The 19714-nt window shown below is 47.5% G+C and overlaps 1 protein-coding gene across 2 annotated transcripts in view; it reads left to right on the top strand.

The window, feature by feature from the left end:
* The first annotated feature begins 2948 nt into the window (after positions 1-2948).
* PDZRN3 (PDZ domain containing ring finger 3) overlaps positions 2949-19714 on the top strand; it is a 244604-nt gene continuing 227838 nt past the window's right edge. Inside the window, exons 1-3 of one of the 2 annotated variants that reach the window (XM_059940196.1) lie at positions 3715-3789; positions 4666-4759; positions 18800-18886. Coding sequence is in view for 1 of the 2 variants with exons in the window: in XM_059940195.1 (XP_059796178.1) it covers positions 3067-3789; positions 18800-18886 (810 nt within the window). In the remaining variant the exon portion in view is untranslated. Of the gene's footprint in view, positions 3790-4665; positions 4760-18799; positions 18887-19714 lie in introns of both variants that reach the window. The other variant, XM_059940195.1, reaches the window with a different exon arrangement.

Genomic DNA, 19714 nt, shown 5'->3' with positions numbered 1-19714 from the left:
TTGCATTTTTGTTAGGCTTGGGACCACGCCTTGGTTAGAAAGTGCAGAATCGGACCGTAAAAGGAAGCGGTGATGGCAGAGATGGCGGAAGCCATAAGAATCCTTTGCAAAGGGACCGATGCTCTTGTCCACAAGGAATCATCCCTTCATAAACATTTGGCTGCTTCTGAGACACTTGAGTAAGTATCTAATCCATGTCAGAACAACCAGCTACTTTTCTCAGATGACTCGCCACACCAAACGTTCAGCTTCCTACCATTTGTATTCATGTGTATTAATGTGGTGCCCCAACTTTTCAAGTTAACACCTCTCTCACTATGCTGCATTCACTAGGTCATTCCACAGCCAGCAGAGGACACGGGCTACCAGCACTGTCTAATGCTAGCAGTGAATGAAAGGCTGCCCCAAACCAGTGGTTCTCAGCCTCAACCCAGTGCAGTTTCACCTCCCGAGGACACTGGCAATGTCTGGTTGACACCACTGCAGGGGGTGGGGAAGGTAACCACCGGCATCTAACCAGAGATACTGCTAAACATCCTACAACGCACAGGACAAAAAATTACTTGACTGAAAGCAGAAACTGAGAAAACTTGTCCTTAAACTGTTCTTTCTTTTAACCTCTCTGGTTCTCAATTCCCCTGTCTATTAAATTCAGCCACTAAATAGTATGCATGATCTGCCAACTCTGACATTCTAGGAGGTTTTTTTTTTTTTTCTGACCTCCAAGAATTTTGCTTCTAAAATTAACCAGCGAGGAGTGGTTTAGACAGACTTTTCTTTTTCTTTTGCCGAAAGAGGCCAATCCACAGTCTGCTATAGCTTTTCTGTGGCCTCAGCTGTAGCATTTCATCAACAGCCTCTCAGTTGGCAACAGGGTGGGGATGGGGGGGGACACAAGTCTGCAGAGAAGCCTACACCCAAAGTAAGCAGTAATTTCCCATTTATGGTGTATGACGCGCTTTCGTTGTTTCTCAAAACCAGTTTGGTTTGAAGATTATCACCCTGTTGACACTAGCCCACCTTGTGAAACTGACAGGCGCACACGCCTTTGGTGAAAGAATGTGTTTCTTACCCATTATCTGAGAACCTGTGAGCAGCTTAATAAATACACTGAAGGAGGATTTCTGGTACATGCTTATCTGAACAAAGGCCAATTATATCCCACCTCAAGAACTTGCAAAGGAATGCATTAATCGATTTAAGCAATTAAAAGAAAGCCCCTACCACAAATAGACAACAAATGCCACCAACACTGATGAAAGAACACTGTCCAGTGACCTCAGCAAGGCACTGAGAAATCTAATCAGTGACAGCTTTTTAAAGGTCGGTTCAAAACAAGTAATCCTTGTGGACATCAACACAACCCTTTCACTCTGGTGAAACAGTTAAGTAATGAAGGTCATGGGGCTCTCGCAGCCACATAAAGGAGAGAAGTAAAAGCAATTAGACAAAATGGATGCTGTCATCCCACTTTCCAGACCCCAGAGCCACACTAAACACAGAGATGCAACTTTTCCACTTCATTATTCAGGATCTGGCAGCACACTCCAAATGAGAATGCCATAGCTTGATTTTTCTTTCTTACCAATGCTGGCTGGATGTTTCTTAGCCGTCTAGAGCCTGGGGAGAGGAAAAAACCAAAAAACAAAACAGGAAATCCATGGATGATGCTATGAATTGATCACCTGGGTTGAAATCCCAAAGTATTTCTTCAACACTCAGAACTGTTGCTGAAAACTGCTCTGCTTGAAGCTACCCCCCAGCAGAAGAAAAAAGTCCAGATTCGTGGATGGCCGCTTCCCAATCAGGTGGAAATCCATTGAGTAATAGCATCAGCACCACTTGGAGGCCCTTTTGACAAGGAGATTCTCAGACTCCACCCCAGACCTACCGGATCAGAATCTGCATCCACATTAAAATTTGAAAAAGACTGCTCTACAGGGCCTTCAAGAGTTATTTTATTTTTTACCTTCTCTCAGCCTGAATTTCCTCAACTGGAAAATGGAAATATAACAAAGTGCATACATAGGAAAAAAACAAAACAAAACTGAAGGAACGCAGTTCACACGATTGCGGGGGTGATTATGGGGAACTTCTCCAAGTTCTACACTTGTGCGGTTTTTAACGCTGTAAGACCAGCGTTACTTCTTTTGTAATGGGGGAAAATAATTTTTAAGTACGACGCGCTCTCACAGTATTGTACTGATGATTTTTAAAGGGACCGATTTCTCAGGGCCCAGCACAATGCAAGCCACGCTTTAGTGCAGACACTTCAGAGGTGTTAGGTGACGTGAACGGAGCCAGCCCGGCAGCCTCTCCCACCCTGGCAGCCGGCGAGCAGCTCTCGTCCCCGAAAACTGGCCCTCGTAGATTCGCCCTCTGCTTCTGGAAACCTTGGCCTGGCAAACCTCGGGGTCCGCTGAACCTCTGGTGGGACCTGTAGTTGCAGGAGCGTCCCGCAGGCTCTGTAACTTTCCCCGGAATGAAATAAATAAATAAAGACCGTAAGTGCTGAGATAGCGGGCCCCGCGATATTTTTCGCTCTCTGTGTAATCAGCCACGAAAAGAGGAGGCAGGGGAGGGGAGTGAAAAGTCGCGATCCGGCCCGGAAGGGGCTCCAGGAAAACTCGTCTGGGCGACAGCAGCACCCTCAGCGCCTAACTTAGTGAGCTTTTCTCGGCTGGCATTTTGTCTCCCATAGCGAAAACTGCAAGAGAGCGGAGTGGAGTTTCCGGAGAGGAGGGCTCAGGCTGGCGTCCTGGGCGGGCCAGTCCCCTTGGCGAGCCTCTGGGTCTTCCTACCCTCCTTCGCCACCCGTCCTCCTCCCTTTTGCAGGGGGCGGGCGGGAGGCAGCCGAGGCAGGATGTGCGTGCGCACGCGCTCCCGCAAATACGGCTGAGGAGTTCTGTTCCTCGGGCATTTTCCGAGGAAGTCTGGAGCAATTAGGCTCAGTCCGGGGAGAGCCAGCGAGAGAGCGGGCGGCGCAGCCGGCGCGTCTGGGCTGCCTCGCAGGGAGGGAGGGGGCGGCCGGCCGCCCGGCGGCGACCCCGGGCCCCGGCCGCCACCATGGGCTTCGAGCTGGACCGCTTCGACGGCGACGTGGACCCGGACCTGAAGTGCGCGCTGTGCCACAAGGTCCTGGAGGACCCGCTGACCACGCCGTGCGGCCACGTCTTCTGCGCCGGCTGCGTGCTGCCCTGGGTGGTGCAGGAGGGCAGCTGCCCGGCGCGCTGCCGCGGTCGCCTCTCGGCCAAGGAGCTCAACCATGTCCTGCCGCTCAAGCGCCTCATCCTCAAGCTCGACATCAAGTGCGCGCACGCGGCGCGCGGCTGCGGCCGGGTGGTCAAGCTGCAACAGCTGCCCGAGCACCTCGAGCGCTGCGACTTCGCGCCCGCTCGCTGCCGCCACGCGGGCTGCGGCCAGGTGCTGCTGCGGCGCGACGTGGAGGCGCACATGCGCGACGCGTGCGACGCGCGGCCGGTGGGCCGCTGCCAGGAGGGCTGCGGGCTGCCCCTGACGCACGGCGAGCAGCGCGCCGGCGGCCACTGCTGCGCGCGGGCCCTGCGGGCGCACAACGGCGCGCTGCAGGCCCGCCTGGGCGCGCTGCACAAGGCGCTCAAGAAGGAGGCGCTGCGCGCGGGCAAGCGCGAGAAGTCGCTGGTGGCGCAGCTGGCCGCCGCACAGCTGGAGCTGCAGATGACCGCTCTGCGCTACCAGAAGAAGTTCACCGAGTACAGCGCGCGCCTCGACTCGCTCAGCCGCTGCGTGGCCACGCCGCCCGGCGGCAAGGTAGGCAGCCGCCGCCCGCCCCGACCCCCTGCCGGGCTCCTGGGTCCCCGGGGCGCCTCCCAGTCCCTTTGGGCACGGGGGTCCCGGGAGCTGCCCGGGAGCATCTCTGCCTCCCTCTTCTGACACTGCTTGCCAGATGGGTCGCCGTGAGCAAGGCCGGGGAATCGGCCTAAACTTGGGAACTGTGGTCCTTTGACAGATTAGACTCAGGGTGAAGTATAGCTCCAGCAGCTTCAGGGGTTCTGGAAAGACTCAAAGGAATCCGCGACCAGCGCAGAGTAAGAATGAGTGTGGCTCCAGTGTCAGAAGTGTGCAAAGGCTTTGCTGCAGACCAGCTGGGAGATCTTGGGGAAGTCGCTTAGCCTCTTTGGAGATTGGGAAACATGGTTCCTATACACGTGACACGCAGGATAAGATACTGACACACGGCGTGAACTATATCCATGCACCCTCAGGAGTTCCAGAAAGAATAAAAGGAACCCACAGCCCGTGTAGATTAAGTTAAGAAGGCTGCCAGAGGAGAGGCCTCGGGAGTAAAAGCTGGATTCCGACGTGGGCTTTGCTGCCAACTAGCTGGCTGACCTTGAGCAAGCAGCTTAAGCTCTCTCGAGTTGGAAAGTATGGCCCTAGAGATGTGACACAGGGGGTGAAACACACACAGGCCCCTTCTGTAGTATTCCTCCAGGGATTGAAAGAATTCCAGAAAGAAGTAAAGGGACCGCCACCAAATACAAAGTAATAATTGACAGTGAGGCCTCTGGAATTAGAACTGTTCTCGAATCTGGGCTCTTGGCTAAACAGCTGAGTGATGTTGTGGCTTAACCTCCAGGTGCCTCCGTTTCCCTAAATGTAAAATAGCTTCTTTACCCCCTTCAGGGAGAGAACATGTGAAAAGGATCTAGCATGGTGCCTGGTGGAAAGTCAACGCTCAGCAAGCGTCGCCTGCAGTTATCTTCAACCTCCTCCTCTTGTAAGCCATCCCCTTGTGCTGGGAGTTGGTGTAATTATAACAGCCACCACTACTGGAGGCTTGCTTTGCTCCAGGCCCCGTGCTAAGCACTTCTGCTTCTCAGCTGTTTCCTTTGTAATCAAGTAAGGGAGGCACGTTGCTTCTCGTTTTGTGGGTGAGGAAAACTCAGGACCAGTGAGAGGCAGTCAGATGTCTGAGTCACAGCTTCTAGGTGCCAGAACTGGGTTCTGAACCCACAGGTGCCCAAACTCGCGACCACTCTCGTGTTGTCGCCCAGTGTAACCACAAGTGCCATTTACTGAGGGTTTATTATGTACCAGCGACTGTGGCAAAGCACTTCGGAGGCATTCTGTATTTAATCCTCTGAGATGAGAAAGCAGGTTCAGGTCATAGAACTCGTCGAGAGCTGGGATTCAGGTTCTACCTCAGTTGTCCACCTTGGGGTGTTTTGACATTTTGGGCCCCAAAATTCTTTGTTATGGAAGGCCGTCCCGTGCATTGTCAAATATTGAGCGGCATCCGTAGCTTCTACCCACTGGATACCAGTAGCACCGCCCCCTGCCCAGTGGTGACAACCAGAAATGTCTCCATGTGTTGTCACCTGTTCTCTGAGTGGGGCACGGTCACCAGATGAGAACCAAGAGCTCCCTGATTGCAAAGGCCACATTTTCACCAACTGGGGAGGGGCGTGGGCCACGCCGCTGCCCCTCGGGCTGCCTGTTGCAGCGGAGGGGAATGTATTTGCCTGAGGGGCCCCCAGGGGCCTGTGTCTGCTTGTGTGCTTTGCCTCTCCCTGCCCTCTCCCAGCCCCCTCTTCCACAGCGCACACCCGGCCTGCCAGTTTTCCGACTCCCCCCTCCCCGCCTCCACCCCATCCTGGCCCCCGGCCTGTCTGTCAGCAGCAGCCTCAGCAGCTGGCCGGCTCTGGGCGAAGGGCAAATATTTACAACTCTGAGGCTCACCCAGGACCGCACAGGCGTACAAAAGACTGGCTTGAGCCTGCGAGTCACCAAAGTAAGGGGCAAAGCTGGGTCTTCAAGCAGGCGCCGGGTTTGGGGTGAAGGAGTTTCCGGAGTTTCTCCTGTTTATGCTGTCATCTGGACTTCCTGCATAGTTTTAAGTGATGCTTATTTATAAATAAGCCATTCACTCCCCCAGAGTTTATACATCATTCATTGTGAAGCTAGTTTATTATTTCTTCTTGCCTTTCTGTTTTCTTTCTGGAGTGTTTGGGTAAACTCCCTCTCGGAATCAAAAATATGATACTTGAATCAAAACTGTGGAAGTTCTTGAAGCTCTGTTGGGTGAGTCAGTAGGCTAATCAGGGGCATTAAGTTTGGGGACAAGATGTTGCTTTTTGAGCTTACAGAGAAAGTTTCCTTCTGGAGTTGGAGTGCTGCTTGGGACTTTTATGGACCTCATTGCTGGGCCTGAAGACAGCCAAGAATGGCCTGGCCTGAAAGCTGCACTAGTTCATTTTTCTGGCTTCAGACCCTGGCTGGTCCCAGCCCAGGCCTTAGGGGAAGCTCGCTCCTTTTGCCTTGAGGTTAACCCTCAGTGGCCCTTGTGGAAAGCTTTTGCTGTTCCAGCGTCTGCCAGACAGACCCCTCCCACTGCAAGCTGTTTAAGAACTTGTTTATTTCATTGGCCAGACTCTCTGCTCCTGCTGGGTACTGTTTATTCTCTTCTAAAAAGCAGAAGGATTTATATTGCTTGGAAACTCGCATGCACAACAGTTTTATTATTTTTTTTTTAAAGTCCTATCATTTACCTCTCTGTTACAAGCTGAAGTAGATAAGAAAGACTCAGAAGATTTTTCCATACCCTTTCTTCAAGGCCTAGAACTTGTTCCATAAAATGATCTGGCATTATTTAAATAATATAAGGTTTCGGACTTTTGATACCAGCTGAGCATTTAGGGTTTGGACCTACCTAGGCATTGTTTCTCCTGCCCTACAAGGTGAGCTGAAACAGGTCTTCTCAAACCTTCACATGATTGGAATCACCTGGAAAGCTTGTTAAAGCGCAGATTCTTACCCTGAGAGATTCTGATCCATCAGGGCTGGTATGGGGCGTGAGGTTCTGCGTTTCTAACAAGCTACCAGCTCATGCTGGGCCACCTCTCACATTTTAGGTAGCTACTCAGCTAGACAAAGAGTTTAGGCTCAAGTACAGATGTAGATCAACACATGTTGGTCTTTCCACACGGTTATGATTTTACTGATGATCGTCTGAACATCCCTTCCTGAACGTTTTTTGAAAGACCAGGGTGAAGTTCTAAAACCCAGACTGCCTAGCAGTTATATGATAGGTAACACGGTCCAGAAAGGCTTCCTGAACCAATCTGAAGCCTCATCCGGGCTACAGCAGACTTGGTGATGCTATACTTGAGGATGTTAAAGAGTTGGGCTCCCAGCCTCAGTTTCCTACCCTGACTTGTCCCCCTGATTCTAAGAACAGAGGCATTCCACAGCAAAAAAACTTGTTTGGCTTTCTGGGAAGGAGAAAGTTCTGGGCGTAACTTTGCTTGGAATTGTTGAGAAACTTGAGACCCAGCCTTGATAGCTTCTGCTCTTGTATCCCTACTTCCAGTGTGTCATTGAATCAGGTTGATTTTACCTCCTAAACACTTCTTGAATCTGTTCATTGCTCTCCAATCCCATCAGATGATGACCTTGGTCCAAACCAGGGTTTCCTGACCTCAGCACTATTAGAATCTTGGGGTGAATAATTCTTGGTTGTGTGTGTGTTGTGGGGAAGGTGTTGTGTGCATTATGGGACGTGTAGCGGCATCCCTGGCTTCTACCTACTAGATGCCAGAAGCATGCCTCACGTCGTGACAGTCACAGATAGCTCCAGAAACTGCCATTGTTCCCTGTGGGACAAAAATCAGCCTTGGTCTCAACCCCCATAACCTCTTGCCTAGGTCACAGCTGCTCCCTCTATGTATCTTCCTGCTCCCCTCCAGTTACCTCGAGCTGGGAATCATTTCTTAGAAATGTAAATCTGATGTCACTCTTCCTTCAACCCTGCTGTGCCTTGAGTTTCTCTTGGGTGGATATAAGGTCAAGCACACTCTGGGTCCTGCTGGCCTCCACCTGCCTGTACTCTTCTCCCCTTTAGTCTCTCTTCCCAGGTTCACTGTCTTCTGGCAGGTCCGTGAATATGTCCCTGAGCTCCTTCCTGCCCCTGGGCCTTTGCACTTGCTCTTTTTTCTCCTTGGAATAGTCTTTCCAGTTGCTCATTGCTAGGTAACTGGCAAGTTTTCCAGCTCTCCCCTTCTAGCCCCTGCGTTTCTGTCAGCACTTAGGGTTTGCTCATGACTAGATAACCTTTCTATCCTTCCCATCCCAGCTCAAGCATCACTGCCTGTGGGAAGCCCTCTCTGACCTCACAGACTAGGTCTGGTGCCCTGAGACTCTCACCTTGGTGCTCCGCCTGCATGGCCTTCATCACAGCTGTAACTGAATACTGGGAAGATCTGTTTATTGTCTGTGAAGGACAATAAAGGAAGGACCACGTGTGTGTTCTTCAGGGCTGCGTATCCCGGCACCAGTTCGATTACCATGTACCCTGTGAACTCTCGATATGTTTTTGTTCCGTGAATAAATTCAAGATCGAAAGGGCTGTCTTGTCAGCCATCGAAACTTTTCAGATTGCTAACCAAGAGTGAGCTTGTTAGCTCACTCTTAAAAAAGAATGAGTTTTTCCGTGACCTGCAAGTTAACAAAATTGTTTCCAGGTTTGTGGGAGGCATGCTTTTGTTTCTCCAGATCCACCCAGATCAATTTGTGTAAACTCCCAAATCCCAGAAACGATTTTGTCCATTTCAGAACTCCTGGAGATAAGTGAATCTAATAGACAATTGTATGAAAAGGTGTTCCAGATGTCCAAACAGTTTGAAATGTATCTGTTAGAATGTTCACAGTTCAGTGTCTTTTCTGTTTCTGAAAAGTGTCAGCAAGTGGCCATTCCATGGTGTGTCTTACAGAACAGCCCAGTTCCGCGAAAGGAATTGTGGGCTGTTGCATCCATTTCATTTCAGTGATTTATAAAGAAAATAAGGATTTGGCTTACAAATATGTTACCCAGCTACACTGGCTTGAATGATCATAACTGAATAATTTGAATTGGGAATTCTGTTGCCGTTTATCTGTAAGTGATTCTTTCTGAGTTCACAAATGATGTTTGCTTCTCTGTAAAACTATTTGATGAGAGAGAATCTATTTATAAGGTGGTTTTGTGTTGGCTGTAGACTAAGGAGCTTAAAAGGAAAGGAAATAACATTCATTGAGTTTAACTGGGTGCCATACACTTAGGGTACATTGTGTATGTACACACATCTTGTTCATTTGGTAGACCCCTTTCTTTTTTGGTAAGAGAGGGGGATTGTAAAACAGATTATAAAACAGCTAGGTTAAGGCCAGAAGTTACACAGATTCTAAGTGTAGAGCTGAGATTTGAACTCAGCACCCGACTCCAGGCTGTTACCAAAATAAGAACAGTATTTTCTCCTGAGGCAGTGTCCCCTCCAAAGTCTCATACAGGGTTTCCAAAGGACTGTTACTATACGTGCAAGTGCTGTGCGGGTTAGAGATGTGGGTGTATCTTCAGGAAGACTCTGTGAGGTTAGTACCCACAGCCCATTACCCTTCCTATTGCAGATGGAAAAAGAGAGACTCCAGAGATTAAACAGCTTCCCCAGCATCGTTTTCTGGCTCTGTTTAGTTGGTGTGATGGCTTCTGGTCCATGGTGATGAGGTGTGTTCACCCCACACTGTGATTCCTGTTTTCAGAGGTCTGGTGGGGAGCACATGCAATAGAAAACAAAACAGGTCCTGCCTGTAAAAGAGAGTTAGAGGGAGAGAGAGAGGAAGGAAGGGAGGAAGGAAGAAAGGAAGGGAGGGAGGGAGGGAGGAAGGAAAGAAGGGAGGGAAGGAGGGAGGGAGGAAGGAAGGAAGGAAGGGAAAGGGAAGGGAAGGGAAGGGAAGGGAAGAAAAAGGAGAGAAAAGAGGTGGTGTCCTGGATGGAATCATGCCTCATCTCCTTAATTTCGAACCTAGTAAGTTAAAGAGTGGTCGATGGTAGGAAGTAAATGAAATTCTTCCAAATGTGTTCTTTCAGTCCAGCTCCTCACATGCTTATACACTGCGTTTCAGGCGCTGGGATAGGCACCGCCGGGTGCAAAGGGGAACTTGAGCGGCTTTCACCCCTGGATCAATCAGACGCCCACTTGTGCCTTTGAAAACAACACGTCTTGCTGTTCTTTGCTCAGCCAAGCCTTTTAGCCGTGGGTCACCTCTGTCCCCCCAGACTAATGGTGTTCTAATAAGCCTGTTCCAATAAGAAAGGGAAGTGGTGTAACATAATGATTACCCTTGTAAAGAAAATAACTAACAGATGGACCCGAGCGTCCATCTTTCTCCCCTATCCCGTATGTCTATTTACAGGGAGCCTAAGGGGCGGAGCCACGTGCAGCCTGTGTGCACGTGGGCCCTGCAGCAGCCCCTTCTCCAGGAGGGGTGGTTGGATGAGCTTTTACCCTGGCAGAGGGCGACGGGTGTGCAGAAATGAGTCCTGGGCAGAGGGGTCAGCCCTAGAATATTGCTAGGGGCTGTTTTCAGGTGCCCTCTGTCTTTGCTGCACGTGGATCAGGAAGGGGGTGAAGTCGCCTTAAGGTGGTGGGTCAGGGCTGGATGTGTCACCAGCAGCTCCAGGGTACCCTGAACTGAGCTGTCATGTGATTAGTATCAGACCCTGGAGTTGGCGATATCCGGGCTCCTGTGCTCCTTCTGCCTTGTTGTTGAGGATCTCTGGGAGGATCTTCTAACCTCCTCTAAGCCTTAATTGCCTCATCTCCAAAAGGGGGTAATGCTGATAGGACTGGCATTAGGGTTCAATGAGATGATGAACATAATGTGCATAGTAAGGCTTACCAAGCATTTGTTGAACATTTATTAAGTGAATGTTTATTAAGTACCTATAGGTTTAGGGATGTGCTTCAAGTAAATCACTGAAGAAACATTAGAAATTGGAGATGGTTTAATAGAGAAGAAGGAAAAGGATTTTTACTCAAAGGATTACAGGCTCATTGTAAGCCATGGAATGCCCTTGGGTGACCAGAATCTCTGGCTTTCTCTTCTCTGACTGCTTGTCAGTGCTGGAAACTTTGTGAAAGAGGGATATTCAAGTCAATTTCACCGCATCTGGGTAGCAACTCTGAGCTAAGGTGTAAAGGAGGAGGCTAAAGGCACGAATAAGGTGAGGGTACTGGGTGTTTACTTGTATTTATGTTCGTCCAACTGCAGTTAACAAAGCTAAAGAGGGATGGACCATGCCAAGCTCCCACCTGCCTGTAAGTGAGAAGGTAGGACTTTGCAGCTGGGTAGCCTTTGCTTTGTTGCTGATTTGGACAAGAAAATGCTCCAGGTTGGGTAATTGGATGATCACTTTTCAAAAATTGAAATCACCTTGTAGTCCATCAAGTGGAAATGTGAAAATGCTGCAGCACCTTAATTCGGTTTATTGTTGTCTGTATGTTGGTGAAAGCGTCACTTGTGGGCGTTCACCAGAAAAGCAGATGAGCGGATGATAAACATGAGAGATACAGACTTGAAATCAAACTCATGGAAATAAAGAAGTAGACTTAGGGATTTCTTAGGTTATCTAAATATAGCAGCAGATTAAAATATGTGTATATTTTTGGCCTAGGGCAGCACTGACAATCTTTACTTAATGTCTTAGGTTATTTTTCAGAAACATCTTCTTTGGCTGTGGATGAATATATTCTGTTCTGTAGATATTATGGCTCCATAAAAGCTATATCTTTGCTCCTTTCTGCCTGTTTTCCCTTGCCCTTTGTCTCTTTTCATCCTCTCTGCACCTATTCTGGTGACAGATAAACGCTGCTAATACTTCAGTTGACTGTCTCATCCGTTTCCAATTCATTTTCAAGCATCATTCCCACGACTACCTTCAGTCTTAGGCTTGAACAGTTTTCCCCTTCTGTTCTTCCTCCAAGAATCCCTTCTTTTAGAACTGACTTGGAATTACAGGGAGGGCTTGGTCCAAGCTGCTTCCTCATTAAAAACATAGTTTGACCAACGAAGATGACAGAAACATCTTGGTGCAGGGAGAGAAGGCATCCCCATTCTCTTTAGGACAGAATTTCTGGCAGCCATCTCTGCCTCCTGGTCCCCCCCAGCCCCGCCCCTCCACATTTTTGCGCTCTCTTGTCACTAGTCAACAGACAGAGCTGTTTCCCAGCTGTGCGAGTCTCTGGGAGCTTTGCATAATCTGAGGCTGAGAGGTGTTGTGTCACCCCAGATACACAGACTAGCGGTCAGTCAATTACGGTTCTCACAACCCGCCGGGCAGCTTTCCAGTCTAGCCCGTTCTCGGCTACAAGTCCCACAACAGCAATAATCAAGGAAGGAACACCCGTCACTGGGCGGAAAGGAGTTTTTAGAAAGAATCCACATCAACAGCGGCATGATGGACTTCGGGGGCTGCCACACCGCTTAGGAGATGGCTGGCGTCCAAGCTTCTGAGGCTGGGTTGTTTGGAGGAGAACGGTGACAGAGTGACACTGAAAGGAAGAGGGACTCTACCACAGAAGACAGTTTGCATTCTTGGACTTAAAAGAAAAACAGCCACCATAAGGTGTCTTTTTGACAAAGTACATTTGACTTCTGCTTTTTCGCTGTGGCTTTTATTCCTCGCCCCCCGCCCCCCAAATTCTTGTTCAGTTAGACCTTGAATGGAGCAGATTACAAATTGGGTGATTTTAACACTGATCGGCAGTTACATGTTTGAATATGATAGCCAAGCTTATTTGAAGCAGAATCTAGTGTATGTTCCTGGACTTGGAGCTTCTATTTCTGCTTGTAACTTACTGGCTGTGGATGGCTCATGCCACACTCCCTTCTCCAGGGTTACTCTCTCTCTGCCCTTTCTCAATCCTAAAGACCTAAGCATCTCCCAAGGAGACCCTACACTTCACTAGGAGCCTGACTGTCCACTTGATTTGGATTCTGGGGTGGAGACAGGGTGCTGAGCATCTGTTAGAGCTTCGTGCCCCTTCACCCAAGGAGGCAGTGCTGGCACTGGACTCCAGAATATGAAGGCATCTTCCTTCTCCATCCCCCACCCCGGGCTCTTGGTGAGAGCGCCTCTCCCTCCTGAGTCCTGGCTCCGGAAGGGAAGAGACCCTGCCATTCAGGAAGAGGGTGGCTCTAGGAAAAGCTGCCAAGGAGGTGCTATCTCATTTCCATTTTTGTTGTTTCTTCCCGCCCCCCCCCCCTATTCTTCACGTTTTGTTTTCTTACCAGCCCATCAAGACTCACTCATCCGATAGAACTGGAGGGTGTCCAAGTGTCTCAGCAATAACTGGGTATCCTGTGCCCCCCACTCCTCCCTCCACTGTCCATATCCAAGCCCACACTTTCTGGGACTTGATGTCTCTACTGTCCTGTTGGGAAACACCATCTGTTCCCCCACCCCTTTTGCTCCCAGGGCCATCTCCCTCCAGGCCTGGGGATGTCCTATGTCCAATTTCCCTTCCTTGTGCCTCACAGCCATCTGATCAGTACCCTTTGCCCGTCCCATCTCTGTGCCCCTGAAGGTCCAGGCCGAGCTGCTCACCTTGTCTTCTTTATCATGTCTCTCCCCCACTACCTCCAGGATAAAATCTGTCTCCTGGCACTTGTGCAGTCCTCTTAAGAATGTGCCGCTCTTTTTCCAGACTTGGGAAAAGGAGGAACGGGTACGTGGATGTAATAGCTCCCATCAGATGGCCAGATGTTGGGATGAATGTACAACTGTCTTTATTTCCTTAACTTCAGGCCTCAGCTCTCCCAAACTTGCTGTAGACTGAGTAAGTTAACTTAGGATTAGACATTCTTCATTTCCAGAATTTTGTAGCAGAGTCATTTATGTGGTTAAACAGCACCATGGCCTCAGTGCTGAGATGTGCTAGTGTCCGGCCCACGCTGTGCTCTGCTCGTGTTTGGAACCCTTGCTATTGGCCAGGCCCTGTACGGGGGCACTAGGCAGTGATAGTCTATCTCATTCATGTTTCAAGAAGAAACCATTATTATCCTCATTCTAAGAATGAGGAAACTCAACTCAGGTTCTGACTATGAAGTCCAAGATCTTAACCATCACCCTGTTCCTGTCAAAGGTATAGTATTCTTATGACACCCTTCAGGGTATAATAGATACTCTCATCTTTGCCACTGTTATTGCATAGTCCAAAGAAGCCTTGCTTAAAACTCTAATTACATAATAGATACTCTAATCTTTGCCACTGTTATTGCATAGTCCAAAGAAGCCCTGCTTAAAACTCTAATTACAAAGCTAATTAGATGTCTAGTCCTTCATGACATTGTAATGTGAAAGCCGTGTCTTTTGAGGCAAAGGAATTTAGGGTAGGGTGCACACATTTACCAGCCCAGGAGAAACAGCATGGGTGTTGGAGTCCTGTGGACCTGGGTTCCAACCCTGCCCCGCCCTCTTGGAGCCACGTGATCTTCAGCAAGTGTATGCATTTCTCGAGCCTCAGTTTCTCAGGTGTAGAGCATTGATATAATACGTGCCTCCCAAGGCTGATGTTTCGGTTATTCAGTTGTTTTTGTGAAACAGAGCTCTTTCTTTTTTTTAATTTTTAATTGGTATATATATTTTTAAACATTTATTTTATTTATTTATTTATATTTGGCCATGTTGGGTCTTCGTTGCTGCACGCGGGCTTTCTCTAGTTGTGGCGAGCAGGGGCTACTCTTCGTTGTGGTGCGTGGGCTTCTCATTGCAGTGGCTTCCCTTGTTGCGGAGCACGGGCTCTAGGTGCACGGGCTTCAGTAGTTGTGGCACGCGGGCTTCAGTAGTTGTGGCTCGCGGGCTCTAGAGCGCAGGTTCAGTAGTTGTGGTGCATGGGGTTAGTTGCTCCATGGCATGTGGGATCTTCCCGGACCAGGGCTCGAGCACACTTCCCCTGCATTGGTAGGCGGATTCTCAACCACTGCGCCACCAGGGAAGTCCTCTTTCCCTTCTTTTACTATACCAAGCCACTGAGAAAGTTTCAAAGCATGGGTTCTGATAAACTACCAAAACAGAGCAATATAGGTTAAATTTTCCTTTAGATGAACAGTGTCACGTATTAACATAATGTCTGTGAACAGCCGGGAACACAGTATTGATGAGAGCCTTTGTCCTTATTCCATTTGTACATCTCTTCACTCAGTGGGATATAATTGAATGAGAATCATTTAAATGCCCTGGATCTGATGTATTTTGAACCCAGGAACAGGTTAAATAATTAAGCAGGAAGTAAGGTTAACCTGTTAAACATGGTGTTGTGTGAAGCCTAGTTTTTAAATTCTCTATTATTTCTTCTGAAGAATCAGAAATTAAATGAAAGTATTGATAGTTAAGGTTGCTTGTGGGAAGGGGAGTGGAAAGGAAAAATCAGGATCAAGCTCGGGGTGTCGGAGAAAAGGAAATGACCTTTGGTCGTTAGATGGAGAAATGAAAGGAATTCGGCTCAGACAGAGCTTTTCTCTTCTCTGTCATTGCTCCCAGTATCATGTGTTGAATCTTCCACATGATGGCTCAGTCCTGTTAATTAGTCCTAAAATAGGCAATGTCACCTAAAACCAGTGTCTATCCGTCCTGGACAACAGACTAGGTCAAGACACTTCTAGAAAATGAGAACCCACTTTCTTTCTTCCCTGGGATTGATTGCATCTGGGAAGGAGGTGTAGACAGTTAACTTGATTGTTCTTTGCACATTGCTATTTGACTGAGGAATCTTGTTTCAGGCATCGTCTCAGTTGGTCTCCATTGTCCCTGAAGAGAGATCTTTGAGTTTGGGACCAGACCTAGGTGTCTTTGGGCATCTCAGGTTGGGTCTTCTGGAGATAAATAGTTCACTAAAGAGTTTGGAGTTTTGTTCTGATACTGATTTCCTGGGTAAGACCTCCTATGATGAGTTCCTTTGTGGAACTTTTTGGAACTCCAACAAGGGAACGATCTTGCGTGGGACCAAATATGCTGCTAGTCTACATGGCACTCTTTTCTGTGTTCCACACGAAAAGGGAGTTAGCATAGACAGTAATGAAGGTCTAAAATGGGAGATCATGGGTTTAAATCCCAGCTTGACCTCTTACTAGCTCTTTGACAAGGGACAGCTTTCTTACTTGTTCTCGCTCAGTCTTCCCACCTGTATCATGAGGGTGGTAATAGTGCCAGTTGATAACATTGGTTGGATTATTAAATAAAATAAAGCACTTAAGTGCTCAATATAATTTCTGGCACATGATAAAGAGCCAGTAAATGTTAGCTGTTATCATTGTTAATGCAATGCAATGCAATGAGATTTCTTTATTTTTCTTTCATTTTTTAGAAGAATAAATAGTTGTCACACAGTAGATTTAAAACTGGTCTGTTTTAATCATATGGCTGTGCATTCTCCTTTGTGCATCATTTGAGCTTGTCCAACCAGAGACATCTGCCTTGGATTACTGTGTGACTGTACAGTGTCTATTCTTGATTAGTTATGAAAGCCAGAAATGTAAGATATGTATGATAACTCTCAAATTCCCATGTATTTCTAACTTTTTCACCTCTCTAAGATAACAAAGCAAGAAATGGACTTAGCAACATTTTCTGTTTCCAAGGCAGAAGGATATAAACTCTTCCAGTTTGCACATCATTGTATTTACATCTCAAAACTATTAGGGTGATTCTGAACGTTTATTCTCTTACAGCAGTGAATATTGTTGCCTGTTCTCTTGTTGCAGGTCAGATGAACAGTAAAGATAGCGTTGATAGACGCTCTGGATGGTGGTGCTATGAATAGGACTTTTTTTTTTTTTTTAATAATTTAAATTTATTTACTTATTTATTTATTTATTTTTGGCTGTGTTGGGTCTTCATTTCCGTGCGAGGGCTTTCTCTAGTTGCAGCAAGCGGGGGCCACTCTTCATCGCGGTGCGTGGGCCTCTCACTATCGCGGCCTCTCTTGTTGCGGAGCACAGGCTCCAGACGCGCAGGCTCAGTAGTTGTGGCTCACGGGCTTAGTTGCTCCGCAGCATGTGGGATCCTCCCAGACCAGGGCTCGAACCCGTGTCCCCTGCATTGGCAGGCAGACTCTCAACCACTGCGCCACCAGGGAAGCCCTAGGACTTTTTTTTTTTTTTAAGTTTATAAGTAGGTTGTCATTACTGAGGCGCTGCTGTTTTTTTGTTAAAGTACAGTAGCTTGATAGAGACTCGCTTCTCTTTTTTACTTACCTACTGTATTTTCTGCATTGAGTAAATGACGCTGAAGAAATGAAGATTTTGTTGTGTTGTTCTTATAGGACACCTAGTTCTTTCATCAGAAACTGCTTTTTTCTACTAATAAATAATCATTTTTGTTTTTACAGGGTTTTAGTAATTGATGCTAAGGCTTCTATGACATTTTTGAAAATATTTTGAATTCTGCTATACACTAACTAGTCATGAGAAACAGCCGTTGTTGCTAAGAACTTTAAGCGCTCGGAGATACTTTTACACATTAAGACCCGTTAGTTTTTTTTTGTTTTAGAAACTTTAATCTTTATTTATTTATTATTTATTTATTTATTTAATGTCTTAGGTCGCGCCCTGCGCAGCATGTGGGATCTTAGTTCCCTGAGCAGGGGTTGAACCTGTGCCCCCTGCATTGGGAGCATGGATTCTTGACCACTGGACCGCCAGGGAAGTCCCTGAGACCCATTAGTCTTTAGTGTGTGTGTGGCTGTGTTACATACAGTTTTCCCGGCCAAATATGGAACAGGGTTTTACATTGACAACTATAGCAATAAATGAAGCAGTGCTCCAGGAAAACCACTGGGCACTGCACAGTTGGCAAGAGTGGTTTTCGTTGCCACCGTGGAGGTCGAATAAGATATTTGCATTCATGTCATTCAAATGTTGCCACTTATTTCCCCAGCAGAAGTAGAAAGCGCAGATTTCATCAGGACGCAATAAATATCAGAATAAAACCTCTTTGTGATAAGCTGCCAGTGCTGTTTTTGAGAAGCGTAAAAAAAATTACCGCATTTAAATGATACCCTGTTTAAACAGAAAACATGAGTGAAGCAATTGTAAACTTATAGCCAGTACATGTGGAGTTTTGCATATCATTCAGGTAGTTGGAACTGTTTCAGAGGTGTATCAGCAAGTTTAATATTTATGTCTAAGCCTATTAAGTGATAGTTTGTGCAGAAGGTTAAATCTATTTTTATTTATCTGTCTGTTACTTGAGAGTGTTAGTTGGGGTGCCCTGGCATCTCCATCCTGTTTGACTGTTGAACATTGCGCCTCTGAGACCTGCTGGGGCCATTTCTGCTTGTTTGATTTAAAGGGGCTCACGTGGACCCCCCATACCTTAAACAGAGTGTTTTCTGTTGCACACTCTGCATCCCCTCAGGACTGGACAGTCATTACTTTGTGAAAATGCCCCCTCCCCCCTTTTCAGTAAGATTCAGGATTTTTCTTTTTCCCACCCATGTTTGCATCTGACTTTTCAAGAGCCATTTTCCCCCCAAGTCTCCCAAACACAGATGACTACTGATGGGCCATACGTGCACACAGACTTCCGAGGGGATTGCTATTGGAACCTTTCATGACATAACGTGAATGCTGCTGTTAACAATGGTTGAGAAACAGACAGACAGTAGCCATCTAGACAACCAGCTTGTGCTGGGCTGGCCATAGGAAAGATGCGTTTGCAGACCAAGGTGTCACTGAGAGAAAATATTCGTTACACGTGTCTGGACATCTCCAAACGTTCTTAAGTGATTGCTCCAGGGTTAGATGGTATCAAGAAATGTTTGTAACCTCTTCAGCGCAGGACAGAGTTTCATCATGGGCCCCCAAAGTTTTCCCTGGTTAAACTTCTCTAGAGACATAGGATTTTTAATGCTCAGCAGCCCAAGTCCACTTACATAGAGAGAAAATTCCTCCCATTTTTTTCGCTGTTTGTAAATAAAATTTTGAACTCATTTGTTCCCTGCAGGGTGAAGAAACAAAAAGCCTGACTCTTGTCCTGCATCGGGACTCGGGCTCCCTGGGATTCAATATTATCGGTGGCCGGCCGTGTGTGGTATGTTAATTGCTGAAATGGGTTTTTCTTGTCCCTAATGCAGCTGGAAGAGGGGTCAGGGTTTGGGGGGTGAGGGGTAGGAAACCTTGCTCACTTCATTCTGCTCTAATTAGAGTTCATTGTGTATCTGACATCTTCACGCTCAGGGATTTTTATTATCTTATTTTTTTATTGAAGCATAGTTGATTTACAGTGTTGTGTTAGTTTCAGCTGTACAGCGAAGTGATTCAGTTTGGGGGATTTTTATTTCATCGTGGTCTCCTAATGTAGCGTTGTCCTAGTCATACAATAACTCATCTTAGCTGTTTAGCTTTGGGGATGCGTGTCTGGTTGGGTAGCAGTTGAGCTGAGGCACGGGGGCATGAGACGTGTGCAGTTGCACGGAGTGACTTTGCTAGACTGGGGGCTCTGAGACTGGCCATGTGGTCGGGGCTTCTGCTCTGTCTGCCCTTCATCAGTCAGGGGCAATTCCCCCATTTGTGGGATAGTGCATCCCATGCTCTTTCTTCCCTCTGGAGCTGTTCACCCCATTCATCATGATCCCCTCCTCCAGAAAAGAGAGACTGAGTTCAAATCTGTCAATTTAATTGCAAAGAGAATGTCTGCTCAGAGGGCTCTGGGGGGTGGCAGAGGATGTGTTTTGGGATCTCACCTTTCATGCTGGATTGCCCGAGTATATGTCATCTCTTGCTCTTTTCTTGGGCTGACCCTTTCCTTGTTTGTTAGCTTTGAAGGAAAATAGTCAAGGGAAGGGAAAAGAAAATCAGATTCACTCATTCAACAAATAAGTATTGAACACAGGCTGTTCGCTAGGGGCTTGGAGATACT

The sequence above is a fragment of the Balaenoptera ricei genome, chromosome 11, assembly GCF_028023285.1.
Source record: "Balaenoptera ricei isolate mBalRic1 chromosome 11, mBalRic1.hap2, whole genome shotgun sequence".
Taxonomy (NCBI): Eukaryota; Metazoa; Chordata; class Mammalia; order Artiodactyla; family Balaenopteridae; genus Balaenoptera; species Balaenoptera ricei.
The sequence above is the reverse complement of the archived record's forward strand: the minus strand, read 5'-3'. Positions and strand labels throughout refer to the sequence as shown.